At 55.2% G+C, this 25,907-nt stretch overlaps 1 protein-coding gene across 15 annotated transcripts in view; it reads left to right on the forward strand.

The window, feature by feature from the left end:
- Positions 1-25,673, forward strand: part of Anks1a (ankyrin repeat and sterile alpha motif domain containing 1A) — a 107,076-nt gene extending 81,403 nt beyond the window's left edge. For 7 of the 15 annotated variants that reach the window (XM_048805139.1, XM_048805142.1, XM_048805141.1 and 4 more), the window contains 11 exons: positions 12,840-12,938; positions 13,616-13,768; positions 13,914-14,021; positions 15,317-15,496; positions 17,253-17,378; positions 17,685-17,756; positions 17,921-18,007; positions 18,572-18,709; positions 20,787-20,957; positions 21,215-21,313; positions 21,785-23,128. In XM_048805139.1, the coding sequence (XP_048661096.1) occupies positions 12,840-12,938; positions 13,616-13,768; positions 13,914-14,021; positions 15,317-15,496; positions 17,253-17,378; positions 17,685-17,756; positions 17,921-18,007; positions 18,572-18,709; positions 20,787-20,957; positions 21,215-21,313; positions 21,785-21,904 (1,353 nt within the window). In that variant the 3' untranslated portion in view covers positions 21,905-23,128. The other 8 variants (XM_015487587.2, XM_015487588.2, XM_015487582.2 and 5 more) reach the window with 6 other exon arrangements.
- The last annotated feature ends 234 nt before the right edge of the window (positions 25,674-25,907 follow it).

The following is a 25,907-nucleotide window of genomic DNA, read 5'->3' on the forward strand; positions in this document are numbered from 1 at the left end:
AAATTAAAAAGGGCTAGGGATGTAATTCCATGTAACCCCCGTTCACTCCCCAGTACCGCAACCAAAACAAAACCAGCTTGGGCCAGTTATTTCTCAACTTTTAAAAATCCTGAACTTGAAATAGCAATTTATTTTTCTTTCTTTTTAAAAGTTAAACCGAGTGTTATTTCTGGTTCTTGTGACATAATCTCTGATTTGCCACATTCCTTGGGGGAAGGACAACAAACTGGGACAGAAGTGGGGCTCAGCCAGTGAGCGGGATAGTGGCCCAGCTCTGAGTGTTTAGGGGCTTTCCTCTCTGAGACATCCCTTCATTAGACTGCCCGTCAGATGTGCAGGTGAGGATGGTCCCCTGTAGCTCAGTGTCATAGAGGAGCTCTTTTTGTAGAAAGGATAAAGTTCCCAGCTCTTGAATAGCCCCAAGACTCCTTGAACCAGAGCAACTACGTGGGCATTTGGAAAAGTGGGGCCCTGGGCCAGATTTCCACACAGAGTGCAGAGCCTCTGCTCAAGGACCCCACATGGGGGCCAGCAGCTCAGTTGCTCCAGGGCCCTGCTAGGAACTTTCCATCTGGTGGCAGCAGCAGGTGGGGTCTGTACACAGAGGCCAGCTGAGTGCCTCTGGGCTGGGCGTGTGACTTCAGATACCTGGAGTGGCCTGAGTAGTCGTGCAGAGCATCCTGGGTAACTGATGTCAGCTGCCAGCTGAGTCCTGAGGCTGATTAAGTTTTAGCAACCAGGAAAAATGGAGATTGGCACAGGAAGGGGAGCGTTTTTGTTACTGAAACTTTCCCTCATGTGTGTGGTGTGACGTTAATCATGGTGGCTGTGGAGTGTCCCCTGTGGCTTGCTTTTCAGTTAGCTACACATTTCCCTGGGTACTGAAATGCCCTGGAGATGCTTTTCCCAGATGCAGAGTAGCTCCAGGAAGCCAGGCTGCTAGATTCCCAGGAGTATTCGGGACATCAGGAAATGGGATGTTTCACAGATGAGGAGGTACTATGGAATTTCCCTGTGACAAGAGAATGTCACACACCTGAGACACAGCTCCCTCTCAGGTGAAGGGACTTTAGTGTCATGTTGTCTGGTCATCTTCTCCATGCCTGAATTTCTTCTGGATAACCTCTGCCATGCTGTTTTTCTAGTGACTGAGGATTCACTTCATTACAAAATAGTAGCCCATTCCTTCCTTCCCTGGCTCTGGCTGCTTTAGAGTCATCTTTATGTGGAGTCAGGATCTGTTTCCTTACGGCTTCTGTCCCTTGGCCTGAGGTTTACCACTCAGGGCCACACAGCATGTGTTTACGAAAAGTGGAAACCTCGATTGTGGCCCCAGTCGTGTCTTGTCCAACTCCCACTTACTCTGGGCTGTCCCCACTGTGATGGATGGTTGAGCCCGGCAAGCAGGCCTAGCAGCTTGAACTGCGGCCATGCCGTCTTACCTGCAGGTGGGAAGGGCCTTTTGGAGAGGTCAGGGCCAGGGCAATGCTGATGGGATGGACCCCAGAGCCAGGGAGACAGGTGTGCGAATGTGGCTCCCATGTCTGCCAGTGTGCCCCCAGCACTGCTTGTGCACCATGGCCATCTCCACTTTCCCCACAGAGCTTGTCCACAGCAATGGCTGTGCTAGGAGAAGGGAGGGAACCTACGGTTGTCAGATGTCTGGATCCAAGAATGCGAGAGCTGCCCACCGCCTCTGAAGACAGCCCAGCCGCCCTTCACAGAAGGGTCAGTGCGTGAACGACAGTGGTCCTGAGGCTAGAGTGTTTTTAAAGTAGACCTGATGTGGAGATTGTTCACCTTGGAGTGTTGAATGCAGAAATTGAGACACAAAAGTTCCTGCAATATGATCTTAATATGTCACAAAGAAAACATCCATCATGGGAGGTGTAAGGGAGAAAGCCAGAACGTCTTCAGTGGTGATCTCAGGAGTGCCTTCATTTTTCTTTTTGGAATGTAGTAGATTCTCTCCATTTCCTACTATGAATGGATGTAGAATCAAAGCAGCAGGTGCTGTAGGTATCTTAATGCACATTATGGTCCAGCTGGGAAACCAGCACATCAAACAATGAAGACAATAGAGTAGCCAACTCTCCAGTGTGGTGGAGGCCCAAGTGCTGCAGGAGGGCGAGGGGAGCCCACGCCTCCCAGGCCTCACCCTGTACAGGGTGGTGGAGGCACGGGGTGGACAGAGGTCCTCCCCAGTGTCAGGACCAAGACTGTCTATCCTTGAACCTGGAACTTAAGGAGGAGTCTAGAGAGAAGAAAGGCAGCTGGGAGGGGCCAGGGCCTGCCTGTGTGGGTGTGGAGGGCACAGCCCCAGCCGCACAGGAGAGGTGTGCTAAGCCTGATCTCAGGGCCTTGAGAACCAGAGGGCTGAGGGTCCCTAGGTCTCCGAGGCCTGAGTGTGTGGAGGGGTCTCCACCTTACCAGATACGGTGCACCTTGGACCTCCAGGAGTGGTTGACTAAGGGGTGGTCAATGGAGAGCCCTGTGGGGGGAGCAGTTGTCGCAGGGGGTGAGTGTGTGAGAAAGGAGACGAGCCTGCAGCAGGTCCAGGACAGGTTAGGAAAGAGCAGTGGGCAAGCTCTTGCTTCTCAGGCCACAGAGACCTTCCGCTCCTCCCCTCCATTTCTTCCTCCTTGGGCTTCAGACACGTGGCAGTAGGCTCCTACCACGTTTCTGTCTACTTCTGAGACTTGAAGACGGGTGATCCCTTATGGGGCCAAAAGGTATAAGCTGGGCCATGAGGGTCTTCTCTTTATTAGCATCTGTGAAACTTTCCCACCAGGCCCCCAAGCCCCTGAGGTGCCCTTCTTGCCCCTGACCCCCAAGCTCCCTCCTCTTGAGCCCTCTGAGCCGCTTCAGCTGAGCCATGGTGCGGGTGCCTGTCATTTCCTACCCTGGTCCCTGTGCTCTCTTCACCCCTCCTCCCATGCGCCTCCTTTGCTGTCTTCTGTCCCAGGCCCAAGGGGCCACTGCTGTGTGGAGAGGAGCCCTGCCTGGGCTTGCTCCTGGCCGGCCTTTGCCCAGCTCTCCATTGCCCGTTAGGACTCCCTCTGCCCAGTTGAAGTAGGGCTGATGCAGAGGCCAGCGGAGCAGAGGCCTAGAAGGTACTCAGACAAGTGTGGGTCCTGCCTCCTGAATTCTGTGGTCAGTAAGACCTGAACTCCTCAGCTGTCCCAGGAGTCAGTGCCACCCAGGGGTCTCCCAGTCTCTGTGGCCCTCCCCACAAGCATGGGAACCAGGTGAGGGCAGCACTCTTACCTGCGGACTATGGGCAGCTCACTTTGGGCTAGTAATTGCCACCTCTGGCCCTCCCTCTGTCTGCCTGGCTGTGCAGAGTTATTCAGGGTGACCACAGCTCGATTATGCAGGAGACAGCTCTGATGGCCCCAGGTACTGCCCTGGCGTCCTCGGCACCCTGTATGGTAGTAGAAGGTAGTTGAAACTCTCTTTTCAAATGCTTGTTTTCATGATCGCTAATTTGACTGCTGTGCTCTGAGATGGAAGTGAACTGGCTGACCTCTTGGTGTGAGTGGCAACAGAGGTGTCTTTCCTGGATGCCAGAGTGTCTGCAGCGTTCACTTCTCCATTGTCCCTTAGGGTTCACATTGTACATGCGTAGAAAGCAAGGCCCAGGGGACAGGGCATTGGGGCTCGTATCTCTGTCAGAGCCATAGACCCAGCACAACAGATATCCTTATAATTCAGGGGTTCATGGGCATTTCCGAAGTCCCCACCACAAACTCCTGCAGTCCATGTTCCCAAATGCAAGGCTCCTGGGTTTAGTCGTCTGCCCCAGGTTGTTCCTCAAACAGGCGGTGGAGCTGGGATAGGAAGCCAGGTACAGGGTGTGGTTCTCTACTCCTACTCTAGTCCCTGTGCCTCTTCCCAGGGATGGGCTGCCTCCAGGCCTTGTGCTCTGCAGAGTCCCAGCCTGTCCTGGGACCTGTCAGGCCAGGTGCGCATCACTTCCGGGCGTGCATGGGTGGGCAAACAGACCATTCTGTTCACCTGCTCTAGATGGGGAGTCTTTTTTTTTTTTTTTTTTTTTTTGAGAATTTTTTTAATATTTATTTTTCAGTTTTCGGTGGACACAACATCTTTTTATTTTATTTTATGTGGTGCTGAGGCTCGAACCCAGCGCCCCGCACATGCCAGGCGAGCGCGTTACCGCTTGAGCCACATCCCCAGCCCCAGATGGGGAGTCTTTCTACAAAAGGCTGAGAATGGAGCTGGCAAGGAATCAGATATGGCCTTTGGCCTGGCTTAGGCCCACTGCCATCCTCTAGGCCTGTGCAGCTACCAGTGCACCCTGAGCCTTGGTACCAAGGGCTCCTGCCACCAACTCTCATGACACTCGAGGTTGGTTCATAGTTCCATAAACTGGATTAGGAGTGCTCAAGAGAAAACTCTTAGTTCCACTTAGTGGCAAAGAGACCGCAGTAGGGAGACCTGGGTTCTCCAAGTCCCCCTCTAGACGTAGGGCAGGTTACTCCGTCTCCATGTTTGTCCTTGGTTAATGGCATTGCACTTAACTCACTTCCTTCATGGGGCATAAGCTTGGAAGGGGCCACACTGTCACATGTAGTGACGAATAGCATCAGAGCAGAGCCAACCATTGTTGTTTGTGTCAGCTGGTACTTTCTCCAACAGAGTGGGCGAGCAGTAGTCTGTTTGCAGGAAGCAGAGTTGAGGTGACAGTCTCCAAAAGTCACCTGTGGCAACTTCAGGAACCTGGACTGATAATATTTTCTGCTTCTTCCTGGTGGCTGTCACCATTAAGGGAAGGACAAGGTCTGGGCGGGGCAGAGTGTGGGACAGTTGGGAAAGCCGGAGGTGTGAGCTGAGGCTGAGCACCTCTCCTTGCCAGGTGAGAGTAGAGAGGTGGTGTGAGTAGGGGTTCACCTGTCCACCGGGTGCTGTCTTTGTGAGAACATGGACCACAGAACTGGCACGAGGACCCCGTTCTCATGCCTGTGCCACAGCTGCCTTTCAGCGTGACACTCAGTAAGCATCCCCCCACCCCGCAGGTGACTGCTCCTGGCTTCAGGGAGCATGCCTCCCATTGCTGATAAGATTTGGGGTAAACATCAGAGAGCTTGTCCCCAGCTCCTTGCTTTCTGTCCCCTCTCAGAGTGGTTCTTCCTGCTACCCCTGAACTGGCTACACATGCCCCCGTCACCAGACCTGGGGTGTGGTCTGGGCTGGGAAGCAGAGTGGGTGCTCCACCTCTCCTGCCACCTGAGGGCACACCTGTGGTTATGACCAGCCCAGCTCAAGAGGCAGTTCTGGCCAACACCGGGGCCCTGTGCTCAGTGACCGATGCCCTGGTGATGACCCTGCCCAGTACTAGGCTCTAGGGGTGGCCTGCGATGGCAGGAGCCCAGTCTCTGGCGGCAGGTGGGATCACGGGCGTGTTGGAGCACGTGCAGTATTTGCAGGCATTCACTGAGACAGCTCAGTGTCACAGGGACGTGTGTGCACCTGGTATATTGTTGTATGAAAAAAACAGCATGTACACACTGCAAATCCAATTTTGCTAAAAACTTTTTAAAATATAAGCTTAGAAAATACATTATAATGGTAGAAGTCATTCCAATCTTAGGTTTTTAAGATAATTAACTCACTTAGAAGAATTCACCATAACGGTAGTATGATAGTCCTGCCCACCCCCTTATATATTTTTCTTTTTACAATTTTATATAATAACTCATTCAACTTTTCTACTGAGGGAAAAAAATTTAATATGGGGAAGACAGAGGCAGGTCGCAGTGGAAATCTAGCCCTCTCTGGAAGGTAGGAATGGAGTAAATAGTACATGGAAGCTGCCCAGGCCTGAGGAAGCTGTGAGATGCCCCTCAGCGATCGGAGAGGCGCTGGGGAAGGGCCAAGGGGCTGGTGGGCGGAGCCTGCTGCCTCTGCCCAGGGCTCAGGAATGAGCTTTGACAGCTCCGCCCCAGGAGCAGGCAGGCCCTGTAAATCGGTCCCTCCGGGAGCTGAGCACCACTTTGTCCCTTTGCTCAGCTCTTCCATCGTCCTCCCCCTCCCTACTTGAGAAACCTGTTCTTGTCTTGTTTGCATTCTCTTGTGTGTCCAAGTCCTACCAGCCCCCAACCCCTGGGAAGCACCCTGGCTGTGAAACCCTGAGGAGGCAGGGCTGCAGAGTGATCACCTTGCCTCGCAGGCCAGAGCTGGTCATTCTTCCTCCAAGAGAGGAGATTCTGCCCTTGCCTTCTGATGCCCAGTGCCAGGCAGGGGAACGACAAACATGCAAGTGAGGCAGGCGGGGCCCTGCCAAATCCTGGTCCCACCCAGTGCAGCTCACCCAAGAGTCATGTGTCCATCACTGCCTGTGGCCTTGGTTTATGTGAAGCTCAGATGCTGGCGGGCTGACCTGTGGTCACTGGCAGGGCCCAGGACTGTCCCTCCACACCAAGCCCTTCAGATCTCTTCCAAAGTACCACCTGGGCTCCCTGAGCTTTTCCGGGTGGCAGTGGGTGTGGAAGGCAACCCTGGCCTTTCCGCAGCTGTGGAGCAGGGGAGCTGCAGGCTGCAGTCTTTTCCTAGGCTCTCTTTGGAAACCTTAAGTTTGGGAAGACCCATGCCCTCCCACTCAAGGCTTTCTGGCTTTTAGGATGAGGTCTGCTTCCCCCTCTGCACCCCACTCCTGTGGCCCATTGCTCCATCCACCCCAGGCCCCTCAGATGTGCAAGCTCTGGAGCAGACCCCAGCTCCACCACTGGTTTATGTGGTAACTTTGGGCAACTAACTTAGTTCCCTTGGTTTCCTGCTCTATAAAATGGGTCTTTCTCCCACCTTGTGGAGGATTGGATGAGATTAGCGCTAGGCACTTGGCTAGTGCCAGGGACACTGGGCTGTCATCACTGTCACCCATGCTGAGGCCATGATGGTGTTGGCAGCAGCACCTGTTCTCTGCTGCCTCTGCGGCACCTGTCCAGCCCTTGCCCATCTTGCAGGGTCCAGCTTTACCTAAGTCCACCTTCTAGGGAAGCCCCTGCAGCACCCCAACTCCAGCTCCATCTTCCCCCTTCCCTCTGGTGTCCTAGAGTTCCCGGACCCGCATCAGTAGTTGTTATACTGTATTGTTTAGGGAATAAAGACAAGCAGGAAAGTCTGTACAGACATGATTATTTCATAATAGCCCTCTGTGTCCTTGGATTTCACAATCATGAATCCAAAAGATATGAAAAGTACTGGGTGCAGTTGCTGTAATTCCAGCTGCTTGGGAGGCTGAGGCAGGAGGATCACGGGTTCAAGATCAGCCTTGGCAATTTAGTGAGACCCTGTCCCAAAACTAAAAAAAAAAAAAAGGAGTAGGGCTAGGGCTAGGGCTCAGTGGTTAAGTGCCCCCAGGCACAATCCCCAGTACCCCCAAAAAAAAAAAAAAAAAAAAAGAGATAGGAAGAGTAGAACTAAAAATGGAAAACTGACAGTACATAAGACAAATAAAAATATAGGTCAGGTATGGTGGCACATGCCTGTAATCCCAGCAGTTTGGGATACTGAGGCAGGAGGGATCTCAATTTCAAGACTAGCTTCAGCAACTTAAAGAGAACTTAGCAATTTATTGAGACCCTGACTCACAGTGAAAAAGGACTAGGAATGTTGCTCAGTGGTAAAGAGCCCTGGAGTTCCATCCCTAGTATAAAAATGAAAAAATTAAAAAGTAAAAAATACTCAACTATGTACACAGCATTTCCATTGTAATCGAGAGAAGATACAAGGCGTAGGGAGGGCGTGCACAGGTGATAGGCACACACCACACCATTTTACATAAAGGACTTGCACATCCTCGGTCCTAGTCCGGAGCCCGCAGTTATGGAGGGATGATGGCCTTTGATCTGCAGTATGTTGGGTCATCAGACGTGGAGCCTGCAGGTGTGGTGGGCAGACTCCATGGAGGTGACCATGCTGAAGCACCTGCTTCCCAAGCACTGACCACCTCCCCTGGAGACATCAGCACAGTCGCAGTGCACCAGGGTGTGTTCCAGTGCAGGTTTGTCCAAGGTGCTCTGGGTGGAAGCCCAGCCCTGCCTGCCTTGGGGATCCAGGGCAGCCCCAAGTACAAGGACCTCTAACCTGGGTGTGCCAAGGTGTGGGGATATGTGTTCCTTTTAGCAGGTCCTCTGGACACAGCACTCTAATACACCCAAATCACAGAGTTCTAACAGGTGACATGTGTCCAACTGAGGGAGAAAGGCTTCACCAGAGAGGATTGGGTACCTCAGTGCTCGCAGCCCCTCCCCAGACCCCAAAGCCCTGTGCCCCCAGCAGAGCCATCTCCACGGTACAGGGGGTTGTGGCTGCCCAGCAGCCGTGGTATGCTTTCTCTCTATAAATTCCTCTTTGAGTGATCTGTGTTGCTGCAGAGTCCATAGGAGGAACCTGGTGGGGCGGTGGAGGTGGATGGGGACCAGTGAGACATTCATATCCTTGACTGTAGACAGAACTGACCAAAGTCAATGCTGCAGTAGCAGCCAGGTCCCTGGAGCTCTGACCCTCTGTGTAGGGAGGGGATACTCAATTGCTGACAAACCAAGATGGGCCTGAGGTTTCCCTCGGCTCTACTGGGCAGTGGCCTTAGCAGGAGTTCCCTAGCCACTTACCCCTTCAACCTCTCTAGACCACCTAGGCACTCTCTAGGCACCTGCTGGCCTTGCCCTTCTTCTGATGGCTCTTGGACAAAGGCTGGGATTAAGTGTTAGTTGGCTTTGGACTTACCAGCATGCACACCTTCTGGGGCCTAGATTCCCAGCTGGCAGGAATGGGGAGCCCAGCCCACCTGACATTTGCTGGTGATCTGATCACGTGGTGCTCAGGGTACACTAAGTGTCCCACACTGAAAATGTCTTCATCTAGGAGAGGCTGAAGCATGTGAGCAACAGTCAAGTGAGGCCTTGCTGCCACCAGTTGTGCTTGTGGGTGACTGCCGTGTCCTTCCCTGTCCCATGCCACTCTGCAGCAGCAGGTGGGCAGAGCTCAGTGCTGTGGCAGGACGTCAGATGTGGATGGTCTCCTAGAGGTCAGCAGTCCTGGGCTCTTCATTCAGTTTTCCTAACGTAGACCACCCCAGGTTCCCCACTCAGACCAGGGAAGCACCACGGGCAGTGTTGTCACTCAGAGTTCAGACGTGACCTCGCTTTGCTTCCAGTTTTTCTCATCTGGGCTCTGCGAGCTGACGGGGGGCGGGGGCAGCTTGCCCTTGGCGTAGCTTCATGGCCTGGCCCTCAGCAGCCATCCCTCCCCAGCCTGGGCGCCCCTCCCACATGCACTGCTTCTCTACCTACTGTGCCCTCCTGGCCTTGCCCTCTACCCTCTCCATGCCCTCTGCAGCCTGCCCTTTAGCCCTAAGGCTCCCTGAGGTCATGGTCCCTTTCGCTCTGCACCCTTCCTTCCCTCTAGTGTCCCCATTCCTCCCCACTCCTGGGCTGTGTGATGTAAGAAGGAATATGTATTGGGGTCCTCCTCTCTTTTCCTGGCACATAGAATGCAAAATGCTGGGACTCTCCCTTTGTACGCTAATGAGATGCCTGGTGGCTGGGCCCCTGGAGAGTCCAAGGAGTGGGGCTGGCCTCCAGGAGAGCCACCAGGCCATTAAAGGGTCAGAACTTCGGTCCTGCCCCACCCCCAACCTCGTGGCAGAGGAAAGGGGCTGCAGGCTGAGTGGAACACCAGCAGCCAGTCATGCCTGCATAATGAAGCCTCCATAAAAACACAGGACAGGTTGGGACCGCTTGTGAGTTGGTAGCCATGAGGAGGTGCAGGAGAGTGGTGCACCCCAAGAGGACATGGAAACTCCTGCGTCTCCCGGTACCCTGCCCGGGGCATCTCGTCCATTTGGCCAGTCTGAGCTGCGTGCTCTTTAGTGCAGGAGCAGATGTAAGTGGGGAGCACGTCTGCATTCTGTGAGCCATTAGCCAACCACAGCTCCAGGACGGGGCGTGGAACCTCAGGTTTAGAACCAGTGGGTCAGGTACGCGGGGACACCTGGCATCTGAAGTGGGATGGTCCTATGCTACTGGGCGCCAACCTGTGGGTCTGCACCCACCCCAGGTGGACATGTCAGAACTGAGTAAAGCTGCAGGACACCCTGCTGGTGTCCACAGGGCATCGGATTGTTGCAGGAGAGAAAAGGCCTCCTGGGGTCAGAAGGGAAGTTGGGATGTAGGAGGAGTAGAAGAAAAAGCATCTCGGCTTCCCCGCCCCAGCCCTTGCCCGTCTTCACAGAGGGTCCTCAGAGGCCTGTTGTGAAGTCTACATGGCTCAGCTGCTGTTCGGCCTCTTTCTTTTTCTTCTTCTTTATTTAAGTCATCGGTGTCCCCTCCTAGCAGATTGGACACAGATATCAAGCACGGACAGTCAGCCAGGCCTTGCTCGGGCACAGGAGGTCAAACTGTGCTAAGACACGCAGGCCTCTGTCCCAGGACACCTCCCTGCCACCTGCCCTGTGCCCCAGCTTGTCACACACACAGGAATTTTGAGCAGACTGAGCAGCAGGCAGGGAGCCAAAGTCCTGAGCTGGCCCCTCCCAGTCCTGGAACAGCCTTTCGACCCTCAGCAGAGAATTGAAATCCGCCCTGTTCACCTTTGGTTGAAGGGGCTCTAAATGTGTCACCTCTCCCAGACATTGCCCTTCAAAGGCTTTTCACTGTTTGTTGAGTGAAGACCTTACTTGCAAAATATTAGCAAGGAGGTGCTCTTCAGGATGCAAAAGGACATTTTTCTAAATCACATAGTGAAGAAGGCTCTGAAGGGCCAGAGGACGCTGGACGAGAAGGCCGTGGGTGCTGGGAGAGCCCCTTCTCCTTGGCCTTGGCCAGTTCCTCCCACTTCCCCTGAGCTCCATACCTTCCTCAGGGGCCTCAGCCCTGCTCAGTGCCAGGGAGTCACTGTCCAGGCCAAGCCCTCGAAAACAGGCTACAACCAGAGTGCAGGCTTGAGAGTCAGGCTGCCTAGCCAGCCTCCTGGTCTCCATCTGTGGAGTGGACACAGGAGGACACACACCAGGTGGCCCTGGGGACTGAGTGAGTCAGGACAGGGAAAGGCTGTAGCTCAGAGCCCACCTTGTGGCTCTGGGTTCAAAGCCAGCTTCAGCAACTTAGCGAGACCCTGTCTCTAAATAAAATATAAAAAAAGGGCTGGATATGTGGCTCAGTGGTTAAATGCCCCTGGGTTCAATCCCTGGTTATTCCACCCCCAAAAAATGGAAGAAGCTAAACAGATCTGTTAACTGAAATGTTTAGGCCAGTGCACTGTGTTAGCATCTATGCAGTGACGGCCATTTCTCCATCAGCTGTTGACAGCACGGGAACCTAGCTGACATCATTGAGAGAAAGAAATGTCCATCAGAATTTTAAATAAGCCAGGGCACAGTGGTGCCTCTCAGCTACTCCAGAGGCTGAGGCAGAAAAATCTCAAGGTTGAGGCCAGACTCAGCAACTTAATGAGTCCCTACCTCAAAGTTTAAAAATAATAATAATAATTATTATTATTATTATTATTATTATTAATAAAGGGCTGGAGATGTAGCTCAGTGGTAGAACACCCCTGGGTTCAATCCCTAGTACCACAAAAAAAAAAAAAAAAATAGACTTTCAGATTTCTTGAAATCCAGTCTAGAAGTGATGCCCACTGGGGGCTCTTCGTACAGTGCTGTCTGCCACAGAATGTGGAACCAAACATTCTCCTACAGGGAATGGGTTCCATAAATCCTTCCCTAAGCCCGATAACCCCACAGCCTAGGAAAGAGGCAGGCCTGCCCGTGTGTGGCGAGGTGGCGAGGAGGGCCTCAGTCGGCAGTCACGGTTGTGTCTGTGCAGAGAGGAACCGCACAGGTCTGTGTGCACACGCCCCGCGCCCCGCTAGAATGCGGCATCCAGGAAGTGGCAGCAGTTGCCTCTGGGAGGGCTGTTGTGAGCGACAAGGCACAACCTGTGGCTTTCCTGCCATTGGCAATACTGTGTATTTTGAAATGTAATCTAAAAACTCCTCTTGTGACTGGCGTCGTAATGACACGGCGTCCTAGGGGTGAGGAGCAATGACACGGCGTCCTAGGGGTGAGGAGCATGGAGCAGGGTCCGGCTGCCTGGCTTCACTTCCAAGCTCCACCACCAGGTGGGTGAGCTCTCAGGATTTCTGACCCCTCGCGCCTCGGGTTTCTCATCTATGAAATGAGGTTGAAAAGGCCCTTGCACAGGGCCTGAGTGTGAAGCGGGATGTTCCATGTGAAAGCTCTCAGTCCCCTGTCACCTAGGAAGTGAGCACCCAGCACCAGCCACACTGCAGCACCTTCCCATCAGGGCCTGGGGAGTTGAGTGAGAACTGCCCCGATCAGGCCCAGCCCTGGCCTTTCTCCCCCTGGCAGGGAGAACTTTTCCAAATCTCCCCATTTGACTCTACTCCTTGAGGTGAGCCTGGCTCCTGGTACCTGCCTCTGTCACCAGCTGTCCACCTGAGGAGCTTGTTGCAGCCTTGTAATTACAAAATCACATCTGTAAGAAACCTTGGCACTGGTCCCCAATTTCTCCACTTTGGATTGGAACCTGCTTTCCAGAAAGATGCTCATATGCACCAAGGGAGCTGGGCTTGTGGCAGGACCTGGCAGCCTGCTCGCCCCATGTGTCCTGGCCCAGGTCAACACCTCAGGCATATTGTAGGAGTGGGCAGTCTGGGTAGAGTTGTCCATAGCGTGCCCAGCCTCCTGTGGGGGGCTCTAGCTCCACACCCTCTAGGTGCTTGCCGTGAAGGACGATTGTCCCAGCCATCAACCATCAGTTCTGGAGGGGCCCTAACGTCCTCCTTTCTGCTCTCAGGGGTCTAACGTGATGGAAGAGCAGGACCTGCGGGAAATCGGCATCAGTGACCCACAGCACCGGCGAAAGCTGCTCCAGGCTGCACGCTCTCTGCCCAAGGTGACCACCAATAGCACTGTAGCCTTGGCCTCTGCCAGGGCCAGCTCCATTTCCCTCTGCCTCCTAGACTGGGAACAGGGAAGGAGCTTGGCTCTGGTGTGCAGATCTCAGTGGGGTGTCTGCCCCTCATCGTGGAGCCCCAGAGAGCACAGGTCCTGTTCCCTTCCTCACTAAGTCCTGAAGCTTCTGGAGTCAGCGGAGCTCTAGGGACATTGAGCATCCTGTTGGGGCTGAGGAGGGATCCTCCTGGCTCAGGAGCCAGGTGCCACAGACTTGGCCTGACACCAGAGCCCGCTTTGGGGTTTCTCCTGCCTCACAGTGTCAGGCCAGCCCATCCTGACCCTGGCATCTGGCCCTCCTCAGGGAGACCTGGTAGGAGCAGGCAGCAGAGGAGGCAGCTTCCCAGGAGCTAGTGGGCCTGAGCCTCAGCCTCTGTGCTGGTGCAGTCCCGTCCCGTCCACTGCCAGCACTCAGGAAGCACCACTGCCCTGTCCCTGCAGACAGGGAGTTCTCCAGTGGTTTCCACTTCCCAGAGCTTGATAGAAAGGGCTGTGCCAAGATCAGTCTTGGGAGTACTAGGGAGTCAGGCCTCTAGGGACCCTCTTGACCTGGGCCCTTGGTCCCTGCATCCCCGTCCTGTGGGTCTAAGATGTTGGTCCCACCTCTTTGCCCTGTAGGTAAAGGCCCTGGGCTATGATGGGAACAGTCCCCCATCCGTCCCCTCCTGGCTGGACTCCCTGGGGCTGCAGGACTACATCCACTCCTTCCTGTCCAGTGGCTACAGCTCCATTGACACTGTGAAGAACCTCTGGGAGCTGGAGCTTGTCAACGTGAGTACGGCTCCAGGCTGGGCCGCCGGCCCCTCCTGACATGCAGGTTCCCTCGGTGACAGCCTGGCCCACAGCAGGAGGCCTAGAGCTGGGGGGCTGGGGTCTGTCAGCCACTGACCTGCCTGCCCCCCTCCTCGCTGCCCAGGTCCTAAAGGTCCACCTGCTGGGCCATCGCAAGCGCATCATCGCCTCCCTGGCAGAGAGGCCCTACGAGGAGCCGCCGCAGAAGCCCCCAAGGTTTTCCCAGCTGAGGGTGAGTTGGGGGGAGGGAAAGGGTACATCTGTGCGCTTGCTCTTGTCATTTGGTGACTTCTTCAGAGACTGTGTGACGTCTGCATACAGGAGAGACAAATCCCTGCCCTCCCTCACAGAGGTCAAGACAAGCTCAGGAGAGAAAGGTTTTTGCCTGGTTATTTATCCAAAACACTTGAGATGGACTATAATAAAGAACTCAGTTTAAATATCACAAAGTTAATAGACCCCAAGCTCAGTGGGGCCAGTGTGGCCATTGAGCTCAGCTGTGCACCTGATGGGGACAAAGCAGGGTGGGGCAGAGAGGCTGCAGGAGCCCCCTTCCAGCCCTCTGACTGAGCCGGACAAAGCTGGGGATCCCCAGCCAGGATGCTCAGCTTCCTGGGCCCCCTCCCAAGTCTTCAGATTGAGAATTCCTGCAGGGTCAGTAAAAGGATCTATGTTTTTCTTTTCTTTTTTTGGCACTGGGGATTGAGCCCAGGGGCACTTAACCACTAAGCCACACCTCCAGCCCTTTTTTGTATTTTATTTAGAGACAGGGTCTCACTGAGTTGCTTAGGGCCTTGCTAAGTTGCTGAGGCTGGCTTTGAACTTGTGATCCTCCCATCTCAGCCTCCCCAGCCACTGGGATTATAGGCTTGCACCACATGTCCTGCAGAATCTGTGTTTTTAAAAGCCTCGCAAATGATGATTGCTCAAGCCAGGTGATCCCTGACTGCGGAAATATGCTAGACTGTGTTCAGGGTACTCTTCCCCAAAACCTGCAGGATAGAACAGGCTGTGATGGCAAGTGACACGGCAGCCCTGCCCCGGCCCCTGACCTGCACTTTTTCCTGCCTGCTGCACATCCCATTCAGCTCTGCGGAATTCAGAAAGGCTGTTTCCTTCCCTTCCATGAGAGGAGGCTGAGGCCTGGCCCCATTCTCAAAACCAAACACCCAGCTGACTTTGCTATCAGGTGCCCTCTGCAGTTGAGTGGGGTCTTGAGAAAGACTTTATATTTAGTCATACAACCCAGAGTCCTGCAATGGATTATTAGGGATGACTTCATCTTTGGGAAATCCTTCTCTGGTTCCCTTACCCTTTAACCATCTGTTTGGTATAGCCCCAGCCAAGGGACACTCTTGAACTACAAGTGGTCCTGATGGCCTCACCCCAGGCTCGTTGCTCTTGGCTCTCAGCTCCCTGCTTCTCCTGTCTCACTGACCTGCCCGTGCCCAGCCCCAGTCAGCCCAGCACCCCTGACACCTCCAGCCTGCCAATGGACTGGGCTGATGACTGGTCGGCGTCACCCAGTTTCTCCCCCTACAGTGCCAAGACTTGATTTCCCAGACCTCGTCCCCACTGAGCCAGAATGATTCCTGCACCGGGCGGTCAGCAGACCTGCTACTGCCTTCTGGGGACACAGGCAGGAGGCGGCATGACAGTCTTCAGGACCCTGCAGCACCCTCTCGAGCAGAGCGTTTCAGAATCCAGGTAGGCAGAAGAGACTGCAGCCAGGTCCCCTGGGTAGGGCAGGGCCTCCAGGAGTCACCTGCTGTGGCTGAGCACTATTGTGCTGGCATGAGTCACGAGTGACCCCAGCCTGCTCCCCTCACTCACCACGCAGCTCCCTGGGTGAGGCCCGTCCAGCCCCAGGCCTCCCAGAGCAGACTGTAATGCACGCGTTGGGCCTGCCTCGGCGCACCACACCCCAGACGTCCTCCTCACAGCTCGCTCTGCTGGCTCCTCTGGGACCATAGCCTCCCACAGTCCAGCCCTGCAGGCCCTTGCTGGTCACCACAGCCATCACAGAGCCCTTGTCCCCTCCACTCTCACCCTGTCTGTTCCTCAGCACCAGTGTCCCTAAGCCCCAACTCCACGTCGTCATCCCACCTGCCCAACAGAAGCTCATCACAGGCTGCAGGGTGCCTCCAGCCCCTGCCCAGGGCTAGCCTCTTGCACTGAGAGCCCTCTGCCTTGGGGCTCACTTTCAGGGCTCCCAGATTTACTCAGGACTTACCTGTCCCAGTTCCAGCCTTGCTCACATCTCTGGCTTTAACCCTTGTCTGTCCCTTGGCCTGTCCGTGTCCCTCTGCCCCCAGGGTGAACTCTGCCCTCTACTCACCCCTCCCACTGCTGCCCACCATCCCTGGGGTCTCCCGTGTCCACCACTTTCCACAGCCGAGCCACATGTTTTTCTTTCCACATTTTTTTATTGGTGCATTGTAGTTGCACATATTGATGGAGTTGTTGTTACATATTCATATATGCAAACAAGGTAACAATATAATTTGTCCAGTATCACTCCCAGCACTTCCCCCCTCCCTCCCACCCTTTGGTCTCTTTCCTCTACTGATTTCCCTTTAATTTTCATGAGATCCCCACCCCCACATTTCTTTTCCTTTTTCTGCTCTAGCTTTCACATGAGAAAAACATAATGACCTTTGACCTTCTGAGTTTGGCTTAGTTCTCTTAACATAATGGTCTCTAGTTCCATCCATTTTTCCTGTAAATGACATAAATTCATTTTTATTTATGGCTGAATAAAATTCTACTGCATATACATAGGACATTTTCTTTATCCATCATCCACTGATGGACACCTAGGCGGGTTCCATAGTTTGACAGCCATGAATTATGTACGATCTAATATGTACGTCACCCCTCAGCTTCAGTGGCTCTGTGTGGAGACTCTGCGTGTTGCTGGGAGTGGGAATCTTTAGCGTTTCCTGAATCTTCCTTCCACTGGGGCCTGGACTAGAGGACCCTCTCCCCACCCCTAGCTGCTGCCAGAAGGATCCATTGAAATGTGGCCTCGCCCTGGTGTTTCACTCCCCCCACCCCCACCCCAGGACTGAGTCCACAACCCTTGACTGGGATTTGAGGCGCTCTGGCACCTGGCTCCTGCTGTGGCCACCCCTGTTCTGTGTTGAATGGCCCACAGCTAATGCTCCCCTACGTGCTCTGCTGTGTGGTCCCTCCATCTTTTTCGAGACTCATCAGACAATGCTGACCCCTCCTGCAGCCCTGCTCCTGGCTGGCTTGGGTCCCGGCTACTCTGCCTATTCCTTAGTGTCGGTAGTGCCCCCCCACTCCACCACAGTCTGCTTTTCTGCCCCCCCACCCTCTGCTCTGACCCTTGACCTCATTGAGGTCACCAGCTTCCTCCCTGATGTGGAGCCAAACAGGCCCCTGAGCTCCCTTGGAGCCGGTGGGCAGCTGTCCGACTATCCGACTGTGTGTTTCGCAGGAGGAGCACCGCGAGGCCAAACTAACCCTGCGGCCGCCCAGCCTAGCCGCCCCCTACGCCCCCGTGCAGAGCTGGCAACACCAGCCGGAGAAGCTCATCTTCGAGTCCTGCGGTTACGAGGCCAACGTGAGTCACTCTCGCCCTCTCAGGTGGCCAGCCTCCCTGCTCCCACCCCTTCCCACAGGCCCCTGACCCTCTGCAGTACTAGGCCAGGGCCATCCTCTGCCCTCAGCTGTTCCTAGAAGCCAAGGGGAGGAGCAGAGGCCTCTGGGTAGGTCTAACCAGAAATGAAAACGGGGGCCTCCCCAGCTGGGGTAGGAAGGGTGTTGTTGGGAGAGGTGAATAGTGTATGGTGGGACGTCCCAGATTTCCTGGGTCACCTGCATGGATGCAGACATTCCTTGCTGATCCCAGTTGCTGCTTGTTTCACAGTATCTGGGCTCCATGCTGATCAAAGACCTGCGCGGGACAGAATCCACGCAGGACGCCTGCGCCAAGATGCGGGTAGGCTACCTGTGGGATGGGGGGCGTGCCTAGGACAGAAAGCAGCAAGCCGAGTCCTGGCTGCAGCTGCCCAGGCCCACCACACTGCAGAGGGATGGAAGCGGGCAGGGGCTGTAGATTCCAGGGGAATGGGGCGTTCTCAGGACCACCCTTGTTTCCTATAGAAATCCACCGAGCACATGAAGAAGATCCCCACCATCATCCTGTCCATCACATACAAAGGTGTCAAGTTCATCGATGCTTCCAATAAGGTGTGCTTCTTAGGAGGACTAAGAAGGGGTGGGGCCATCTCCCCTTCTGAGCCATGGGGCTCGAGACAGCAACCTGGTTCCCTCTTTTTACTTCCCGTGTCCACCACTTCCACAAGTTCTTGTCTCTCATATGCTCTGTATCCTTGACCCTGGATCCTACCCCTGTCCCCACTGTAGTGGCAGCAGGTGCTGCCTTCCCAACTCAGGTCTACTGGCTTCCCTGCTCATGGGCCCTCAGTGGTATATCCCTCAGAGAGCAGAGGACTCCCCACGCCCCTCTTGAGACCCTTTCCACCTCCCTGTACCCTTGGTGGTGGCAGGGGCTGGAGAGAGCTCATGGTTGGCGGTAAAGGCTTCACTGCCTTAGTTGCCGTGGTCCAGGTGAGACCCATACTTAAGCCAGGCAAGACACTGCTCTCACTCCCACTGTTGGGGGGAAGAAGTGGGGTTTGGCTAATGTCTAGGCTGAGATGAAGAAAGGTAGCGACGTGGGAGGCCATGGTGGACGGTGCCAGAAGCATTCTGGGTGGAGCCCAGAAACACCAGAACACTGCTTCCCCTCAGAACGTCATCGCAGAGCATGAGATCCGCAACATTTCCTGTGCAGCCCAGGACCCAGAGGACCTCTGTACCTTTGCCTACATCACCAAGGACCTGCAGACTAGCCACCACTACTGCCACGTGTTCAGCACAGTAGATGTGGTGAGTAAGGGGCCACCTGGGCCCCAAGAAGGCAGTGGGGACTGTGAGCCCTGGAAGGGTCTGGCCCTCTCTGGCTGGGCACGGAGGGCTGCTGTCCTGGCCCCTGCTGGCGCTTGGCAAAATGTGTAATTCCTGAGTGGAGCCCAGCAGCATCCATTCCTGTCCCTTTCATGTAGTGAGGAGACTGAGTCTCAGAGATGAAGGAATGGCTGGCTCCGCGGCTAGCAACAGAGGTTCTCAGCTCTTGGCTCAGTGTTCATTGGTCAGGCAAGGCCTTTGTTCTCCAGCCTTTTGTCTGTGAACCCACTGCCCCAACTCCCCAAACCTTCAGTGGGCAGGCTCCTGAAGTGCCCTCTGCATCGCCCTGGGGCAGCAGTGCCCTCCGCAGTAAGCGTCTCCCAGGAGGGCTGCAGAGTTACCTCCTCCACACACAGCTGCCCACAGAGCCTGCACAGGAGCTTACAGCCGGTGCCAGGGATGCTCTCTGCCCTGAGACCAGGTCTGACCAGGACTCCAGGCCATCTCCTCACCTCAGCAGGGGCGTCAAGTCCCTGTCACCCTCAGGAAAAGGAGCTATTTCCAGAATCTCTGTGGTTCCTGAACGCAGATCTCTCTGGATAGTCCCTGTCCCTGGGTCCTGATCCAGCTCACCCTCTGCTTGCTCTGGGCCAATGGGGTCTAGGAGCCTGGGTTCTGAAATCAGGCACCCAGCTGTGCCATTTGTGGCTGTGATATCTTGGAAATGTCACCTCACCTGTTTTCCTCCTCTGTACAAAGGGAATTATAACCAGCCTCATGGGGCTGCCTGAAGCTTAAATGAGGTGATCCACACGACCCTGGTGATCGATGGCTGATTACCTGCAGCCGACCCTGCTGTAATGCAGCACCCATGCTCCTACCATCACCACACTTTGTAAAATCAGTCAAGACCACAGAGTAGGCCTGGCCCAGTGGCACACGCCTGTAATCCCAGAGACTCAGGAGGCTGAGGCAGGAGGATCACAAGTTCAAGGCCATCTTCAGCAATACAGTGAGACTGTCTCAAAACACGTTTAAAAAGTACTGGGTGTAACCCTATGGTAGCGCCCTGGCCTATCGTGCACAAAGCCCTGCGTTCCATCTCTAGTACCACAAAAAAGAAAAAAGAAACACTCTTAGGGTTTATCGGCAAATAGAGTTGAGGCATAATACTAGCAAAATTGTCAGTGACGTGGTTAAAATTTAAAATAGAACAAAACCACTAGCACTATTTTATTCATGTTAGATCATTAAGAAATACCTTTAATACTATAGTAGCCATAGTTCTACCTTGAGAAGGACCTGAGGTTGGCCTGCAGGACACGCACTCCCAGCCAAGTTTGCAAGTTGGAGGCCAGCCTGGGCAACGTGAGTGAGACCCTAAGCAACTTAGCACGACCCTGTCTCAAAATAAAAAATTAAAAGGGCTGGGGATGTGGCTCAGTGGTAGAGTGCCCCTGGCTTCAGTCCCTGGCACCACAATAAAGAATTGCCCTCCTTAGCCCAGGCCCACTGCCTTGTGGGAAGAGAACAAAAGTGAGGGAGAGAGGAGAGAAGGACAGACGGAGGAGTCAACCACACAGTGGCCAGGAGGTGGGCGGGCTGCACAGCCTGGGTACCTTCTGAGGCGGAGGCTTCCAGGGGAGTGCTGAGGCACCGTGCAGATGGCACGTGCGCTCTGTTCATCTCACGTGACTCGGCTCGGCAGGCTGCGGGTTTTATGTGTACCTAGTGTTTCTGTCAGACAAAATCGTACCCAAGGACACAAAAAAACTATTTAAATTTTGGTACTGGGGATTGAACCCAGGGTGTTTTCCACTGAGCTACTTCCCTAGCCCCTTTTTTAGATAGGGTCTCACTAAGTTACTGAGGCTGGCCTCAAACTTGGATCCTAACTGTGTTTTGTTCAAATTTTTCCCTAATGTGCCACTTGCATTGGAACAAATTTGGGTTTTTTCAAAACAACAATTCCGTTTTCCCTGTGAGGGTGGGGAAGGTGTCAGGAGGCAGGGGGTGACTCCTAAATCCAAGCATTCAAGTGGACTCTGCTTCCTCCCAGAACCTGACCTATGAGATCATCCTGACGCTGGGCCAGGCGTTCGAGGTGGCCTATCAGCTGGCCCTACAGGCCCAGAAGTCCAGGTCGCTGGGGGCCTCTGCTGTCGAGATGATCGAAACAAAATCTTCCAAACCGGTGCCTAAGCCTCGGGTGGGCACAAGGAAGTCCGCAGTACGTGGGCCCAGTCGTAAGACTCCCCGGCTCCCTGACCCACGGTTGCAGCTTGGGCTCCCTCCTCCCCAGGGACAGCCCTCTGGCCCCTACTCCCAGGCCCCTTCCCCGCCCCAGGGCCACAGCTCCTCTGCCCCAGGGTCTGCTGCTCCCCTCCTCTGTCAGGACAGGCCACCATGGGGCTGCTGAGAGCGGGGCCTGTGGGAGCCCACAGTGACCTGGTCCCTGTGTCTGTGTCTGCTTGCTCTGCACCCCAGGTACCGCTGACCCCTGATAGTCGCTGTTGTCACTGTCACTCCTGCACCACCCACCGCCCCTCCTACCTGCCGCTGCCGTCTGTTAGTCCTGGAGTCAAGGTCTTTGCGCCTCCTGCTGTCTTGTGTGTCAGTCTCCCTCAAGTGACGTGAGCTTTCTCAGACTCTGGTGGCCTCCCCTCTACCTGCACTGACACTCTCTTCTTTCCTGAGACACCCTCTGCCCTTCCTGTGTGTGCTTTAGCTGTTTCTCTGTCGTGTCCCCTCCTTGAGGTCTGGGGTGACTGCTGTGGTCTTCCTCAGCCTGAGCTCTCTGGCCCCAGGACTGGGGTTTGCAGGCCCCACATGGGATGGGTTTGGGGCTTAGAGCAGGAGGCTCTAGTAGGTTGGTTCCTTTACCCACACAGTCCTAAGAAACCCCTGGGAGAGGCACTTGTCTCTGGAGGTGCTCCAGCGAGGCTGACACTCCTCCCGTCCCCTCCCAGGGGCCTGCTCCTTGGCTCTACGCTGGGCCCCACCTGCCCCTGGCCCGGGGGCAGCTGCTCACTCTTGCCCCATTTCCTTGTTTGGCAGCTGGAACCACCCGACACTGACCAAGAGGCCCAGTCCCACGCCAGTGTCTCCTGGATTGTGGACCCAAAGCCAGACTCCAAGCGGAGCCTCAGCACCAAGTATGAGACCACTATCTTCTAACAGCCCACCCTGTCTCCACTAGTCTCACTGTGCCTTTGCCGTCCGATCTTTCTGCTGTCTCGACTCTCTCCTTCCAGCTGCCACCACCACGGCCCCACCTTCGCGGGGACCTGCCCCCCTCCCGGGCAGCAGCTGTACATGCTACACTCACAGCTCTTGTACCTAATACCACCGAACACTGTGAATTCTCCCCTTGGGCTGAGGACAGCTGGGGGGGCGAGTTGCCTTTGAGGTGGGCACGAGGGGCAGAGGGCTCTGCTGCGACCAGGAGCCCTGCAGTGGCCACTGCATTGCTGAGGGGTGGGCTTTGGGCGAAGCCAGTGGGCGCCTGGGAGCTCTGTGGAGCTGGCTGTTCTCTCCCGTCTTCCATCCTGAGCCACAGCTGGATGCCAAGAGCTAACTCCGTTCACCTTTCCTGACACAACCAACCACTGTGATCACCTGGTGCCAGAGCACCCTGCACTCTGCCCACAGCTGGATGCAGGGCGCAGGGCTGTGAGCATCTGAGGCCCACAGGCTGGCGTCTCAGGGCTCCTTGTCCTGGTGGGCCTTCCATGCCAAGGAAGCAGGGGCCTGTGGTTGTCCCCTCCTCACATCTCACCACTGAGAACAGGTGTAGTGGTCCTGGCTCTGCAGCCCAGCTCACGAGGAGGAGACCCTTTCTGTAGGATCCAGCTCAAGGGGGGTCTGGGTCCCACACACGTGCACTCTCTTCTCCCCCAGAGCAGCTGCCTGAGCACAGGGCCTGACCAAGCACCTCCCATGGTCTCTGGGAGCTTTGACTCTTCTCCCCAGTCTGGGGACCTGAGAGAGCCATTGTCCAGTGCCCGACTGGCCTCTCCCCCAAGTCTCCACTCCTCTGGGAAGGGCCAGGCCATCTCCTCACAGCCGCTGGACAGTGAGCGAGTCCTGGAGGAAGGCCGCACTCCCCACCGTGGGCCGGCCACAGTTCGAGGGCAGGAGACAGGAAAGAAGTGATTTCATGGGAAGTGGCACATGGCAGATGTAGCGCAGTCCAGGGCAAAAGCCAGCAATTAGAGCCACCCCACGGTGTAAACCAGGGTGGGTCCTGCTGCTGCCTGCCTGTCCTTGTACCTTCCTGAGCCAGAGGCAGTGATGGGCTGGGGGGCAAGGGCCTTTCTGTCCTGCTTCTGTTCCTGTCAGTCTCCTCCGCCTTGTGCAGGCCCCTTGGTTAACCCTCTCCTCCCCCCATTGTTTGCTTCTGCCAAGCTGAGCCACTGAGGAACCACACTGTGCTGCGGAAACAGCCGCGGGGAGCAGGCTCTGCCCCCTGCCACCGCCACCTGGCCTGCAGCTCTGAAGACCAGCCCAGCCGCCTGCAGGACCTCCTCTCAGCTGCTTGGCCCGGGTCTGCCACCACCAGGTCCTGCAGAGTGAGCCCTGCCTGGTGCGGAGGAGCACTCCAGGCCTCTAGCAGATGAGCCTGGAAGCCCAGAGGGTCAAGAAGTGACTTGTCCAGAATAACATGTTTTTAATAGGAAAAAAAAAATCTTTTTATAAAATGAACTTTTAACACTTGGCTCAAACCTCTAGGTAAAACTGCCAATCTTTAGACGAATAACCATGGGGTCAGAGGACTGAGGGACTGAGATTAGCCAAAAGCCAGTCGGGAAAGCCCTGTCCTTAGCTTGGGGCCTTGGTCTGGCCTGGGATGTGAGGAGCGGGCAGTGGCCCTGGGTGAGTTGGAAGGAGCAGGCCCAGGTGAGGGATTCCTGAGGGGCTGCTTCTCAGACCCAGCAAGGTGGCTGCTGTCCTTCACAGACTGCTGAGTTTCTGTCCCCATCTAGAGCTGGACTCGGGTTCTTTAGTAAGAACACAGCCTCAGAGGCACCTGGGCTGAAGCAGAGGTTTCTGGTCTGCTCCTGGGGTTCCCAGTGTGAAGGTCCAGGGGCCAGAAGGGAGGTAGGCAAACAGTCTCTGGTGCCAGGATGTCACGGCTGGTACTGGGAGCTCCCGGTGGCTCACCTGGTGGGCATTGGGCACTGCCCAGGCTGGCTGCCCCACATGCCCCGCTGATATTTCTGCCTCAACCAAGTTAAACGGGAAAATCGCCGTGTTTTGGGCATTAATGGGAAGGTCAGCTAAGATTGCTACTTGCCAATTGGCGACTTGCCTGACCAGGTCTGTGTGATTGGGCTGCTTTTGGTTCTCTGCGTTATGGTTTGAGTGTTGAGTTCTCCACTGCTGGGCACATGTGGCTCCAGGGGTGGAAAAAGTAGATGAGGTGACAGTCCATGTGATTCCTCCTGTGTGGCCTTGAGGGCAGGCTGTGTTCTGGCATTCCACTGCTGCTTAGCCCTTGCTTTTCATCCGAAAGTTGCTTGGGGTTGTTCTTCCTGGGCTGGAGAATTGAAGGGGTGGAGGCAAAGCCAGGCCAGCTGCCGTCCAGTCTCTTCCAGGGCAGCGCGCTGCGGGGTCAGCAGGCCTGGGTCGCTCTGGTCCTGGGTGAGTATCCAGGCCTCAGCGGCGCTTCTCTTTCCCAGCAGAGGCTGTGAGTGAGTCTGTGCTGGTGTGCGTGTGCAAGGGCGTGCCCTTGGGCACCTTCCCAGCCCCGGTGGTCACCCCGCAGAGGACAGCAGGCCGTGTCCGTCTGCTGAGCGCCCAGACAGTGCCGTGGGGCGCAGCCCCCTCTGCAGTAGAGGCAGGTTGTCCTCCACTTCCAGACTAAACCAGGGCCTGACACCTTGAAGTTGCACCTGGCCATAGGGATCCTCCCCTCGGGTCACACCACGTGGGAAAGACGCAGAGACCCGGTTCCCCGCCCTGCGCTGGGCTGCTGCCAGCGCCCCCGGCCGCCCCCTCTCCCCCCTTGGCGCTCCTGCTCCTCGGAGCCCGCGGTGCATGAAGCCCTGCTGGCGCAGGGGCTGCCGGAAACACACTACAGAGTCCCTGAAGCTGTCTTGTTTTTAGACACGTGGAGGCATTTCGAAGCTGCTAGTCCTCTGTATTTATTCAGGTGTCTCCTGCTGGGAAGCCTCCAGGGCTGTGCTCCTGTGCCCCGGAGGCGGGCGGGATGGGTTTCTCTCTGAATGTTGAAACTAGGAAAGTGACTGGACCTCTCTTGCTCGCTCTCTCCTTCCTTCTTCCTCTACCTTCCCCAGAAAGGAATATTGCAACTTTAAGGTCAGGCTTCAGGTGGACCGGCCCCTGCGCTTCTCAGTGCACCCCACACCGTGTGGCTCCTGCGTCTGCGCGGTGTTTGGGCGGAGCCCACGTGCGCTCAGTCCTGTGCTGGCCGCAGGTCCCCTGGCCTCTGCTCTCCTCTCACCAGCCGCCCTCCCTCCCGCCTTCCCTCTCGGCCCCTGGCCTCCGCGTCGGGCGTTCTGGAGGAGCTTGGGGTTGAGCAGGCGGCGGGCGCGGCTTTGCATCAAGACGTTAGAACCTGAGTCTGAACGCGGTCAGCTTTGAGATACCCAGGCCCGCAGAGCGCAGTTCACAAGACTGTTGCTGCTAATGGTGTGGCGATGGGACTGAATTGTAATAAAAATGTTATTTAATCTTTGTCTCTGTATTTTGATACTTGAATGACTTCCCCTTTTGTTTTACTGTACATATAATTGTTAATCTGATTTTGTCTGAATTATAAACATCTTGTGGTACCAAACATAACCAATCTGTGCAGCAACATAGACTGACCTCACTACACAAGAGAGTGTAAATAGTTCTGGGCTTCCAGCTTTGGTTTTGTTATTTTCATAACTGTACAACTTAGAACAGACTGAATTAATAAATGAGAAGTGAAACAAAACCAGCCTTATTTTTTGAAGTCTCTGAAATAGGAACTTTATTTCCTGGCAGAAGCATGTATGTGGGCTGGGTGCTGCTGCAGGGTACGAATAAGCACCCTACTTTGTTTGGCTTAGATGACAGTTTGGGAATTCTGCTCCCTGCCAGGCATTCTTCAAAGGTAGCTGCCACGGGTGGCCTGTTACAGCTGACCCTGTGAGTGGAGGGGCCCTGCTCTTCACCTCCCCATCCTTAG

The sequence above is a fragment of the Marmota marmota genome, unplaced genomic scaffold (genome assembly GCF_001458135.2).
Source record: "Marmota marmota marmota unplaced genomic scaffold, marMar, whole genome shotgun sequence".
Taxonomy (NCBI): Eukaryota; Metazoa; Chordata; class Mammalia; order Rodentia; family Sciuridae; genus Marmota; species Marmota marmota.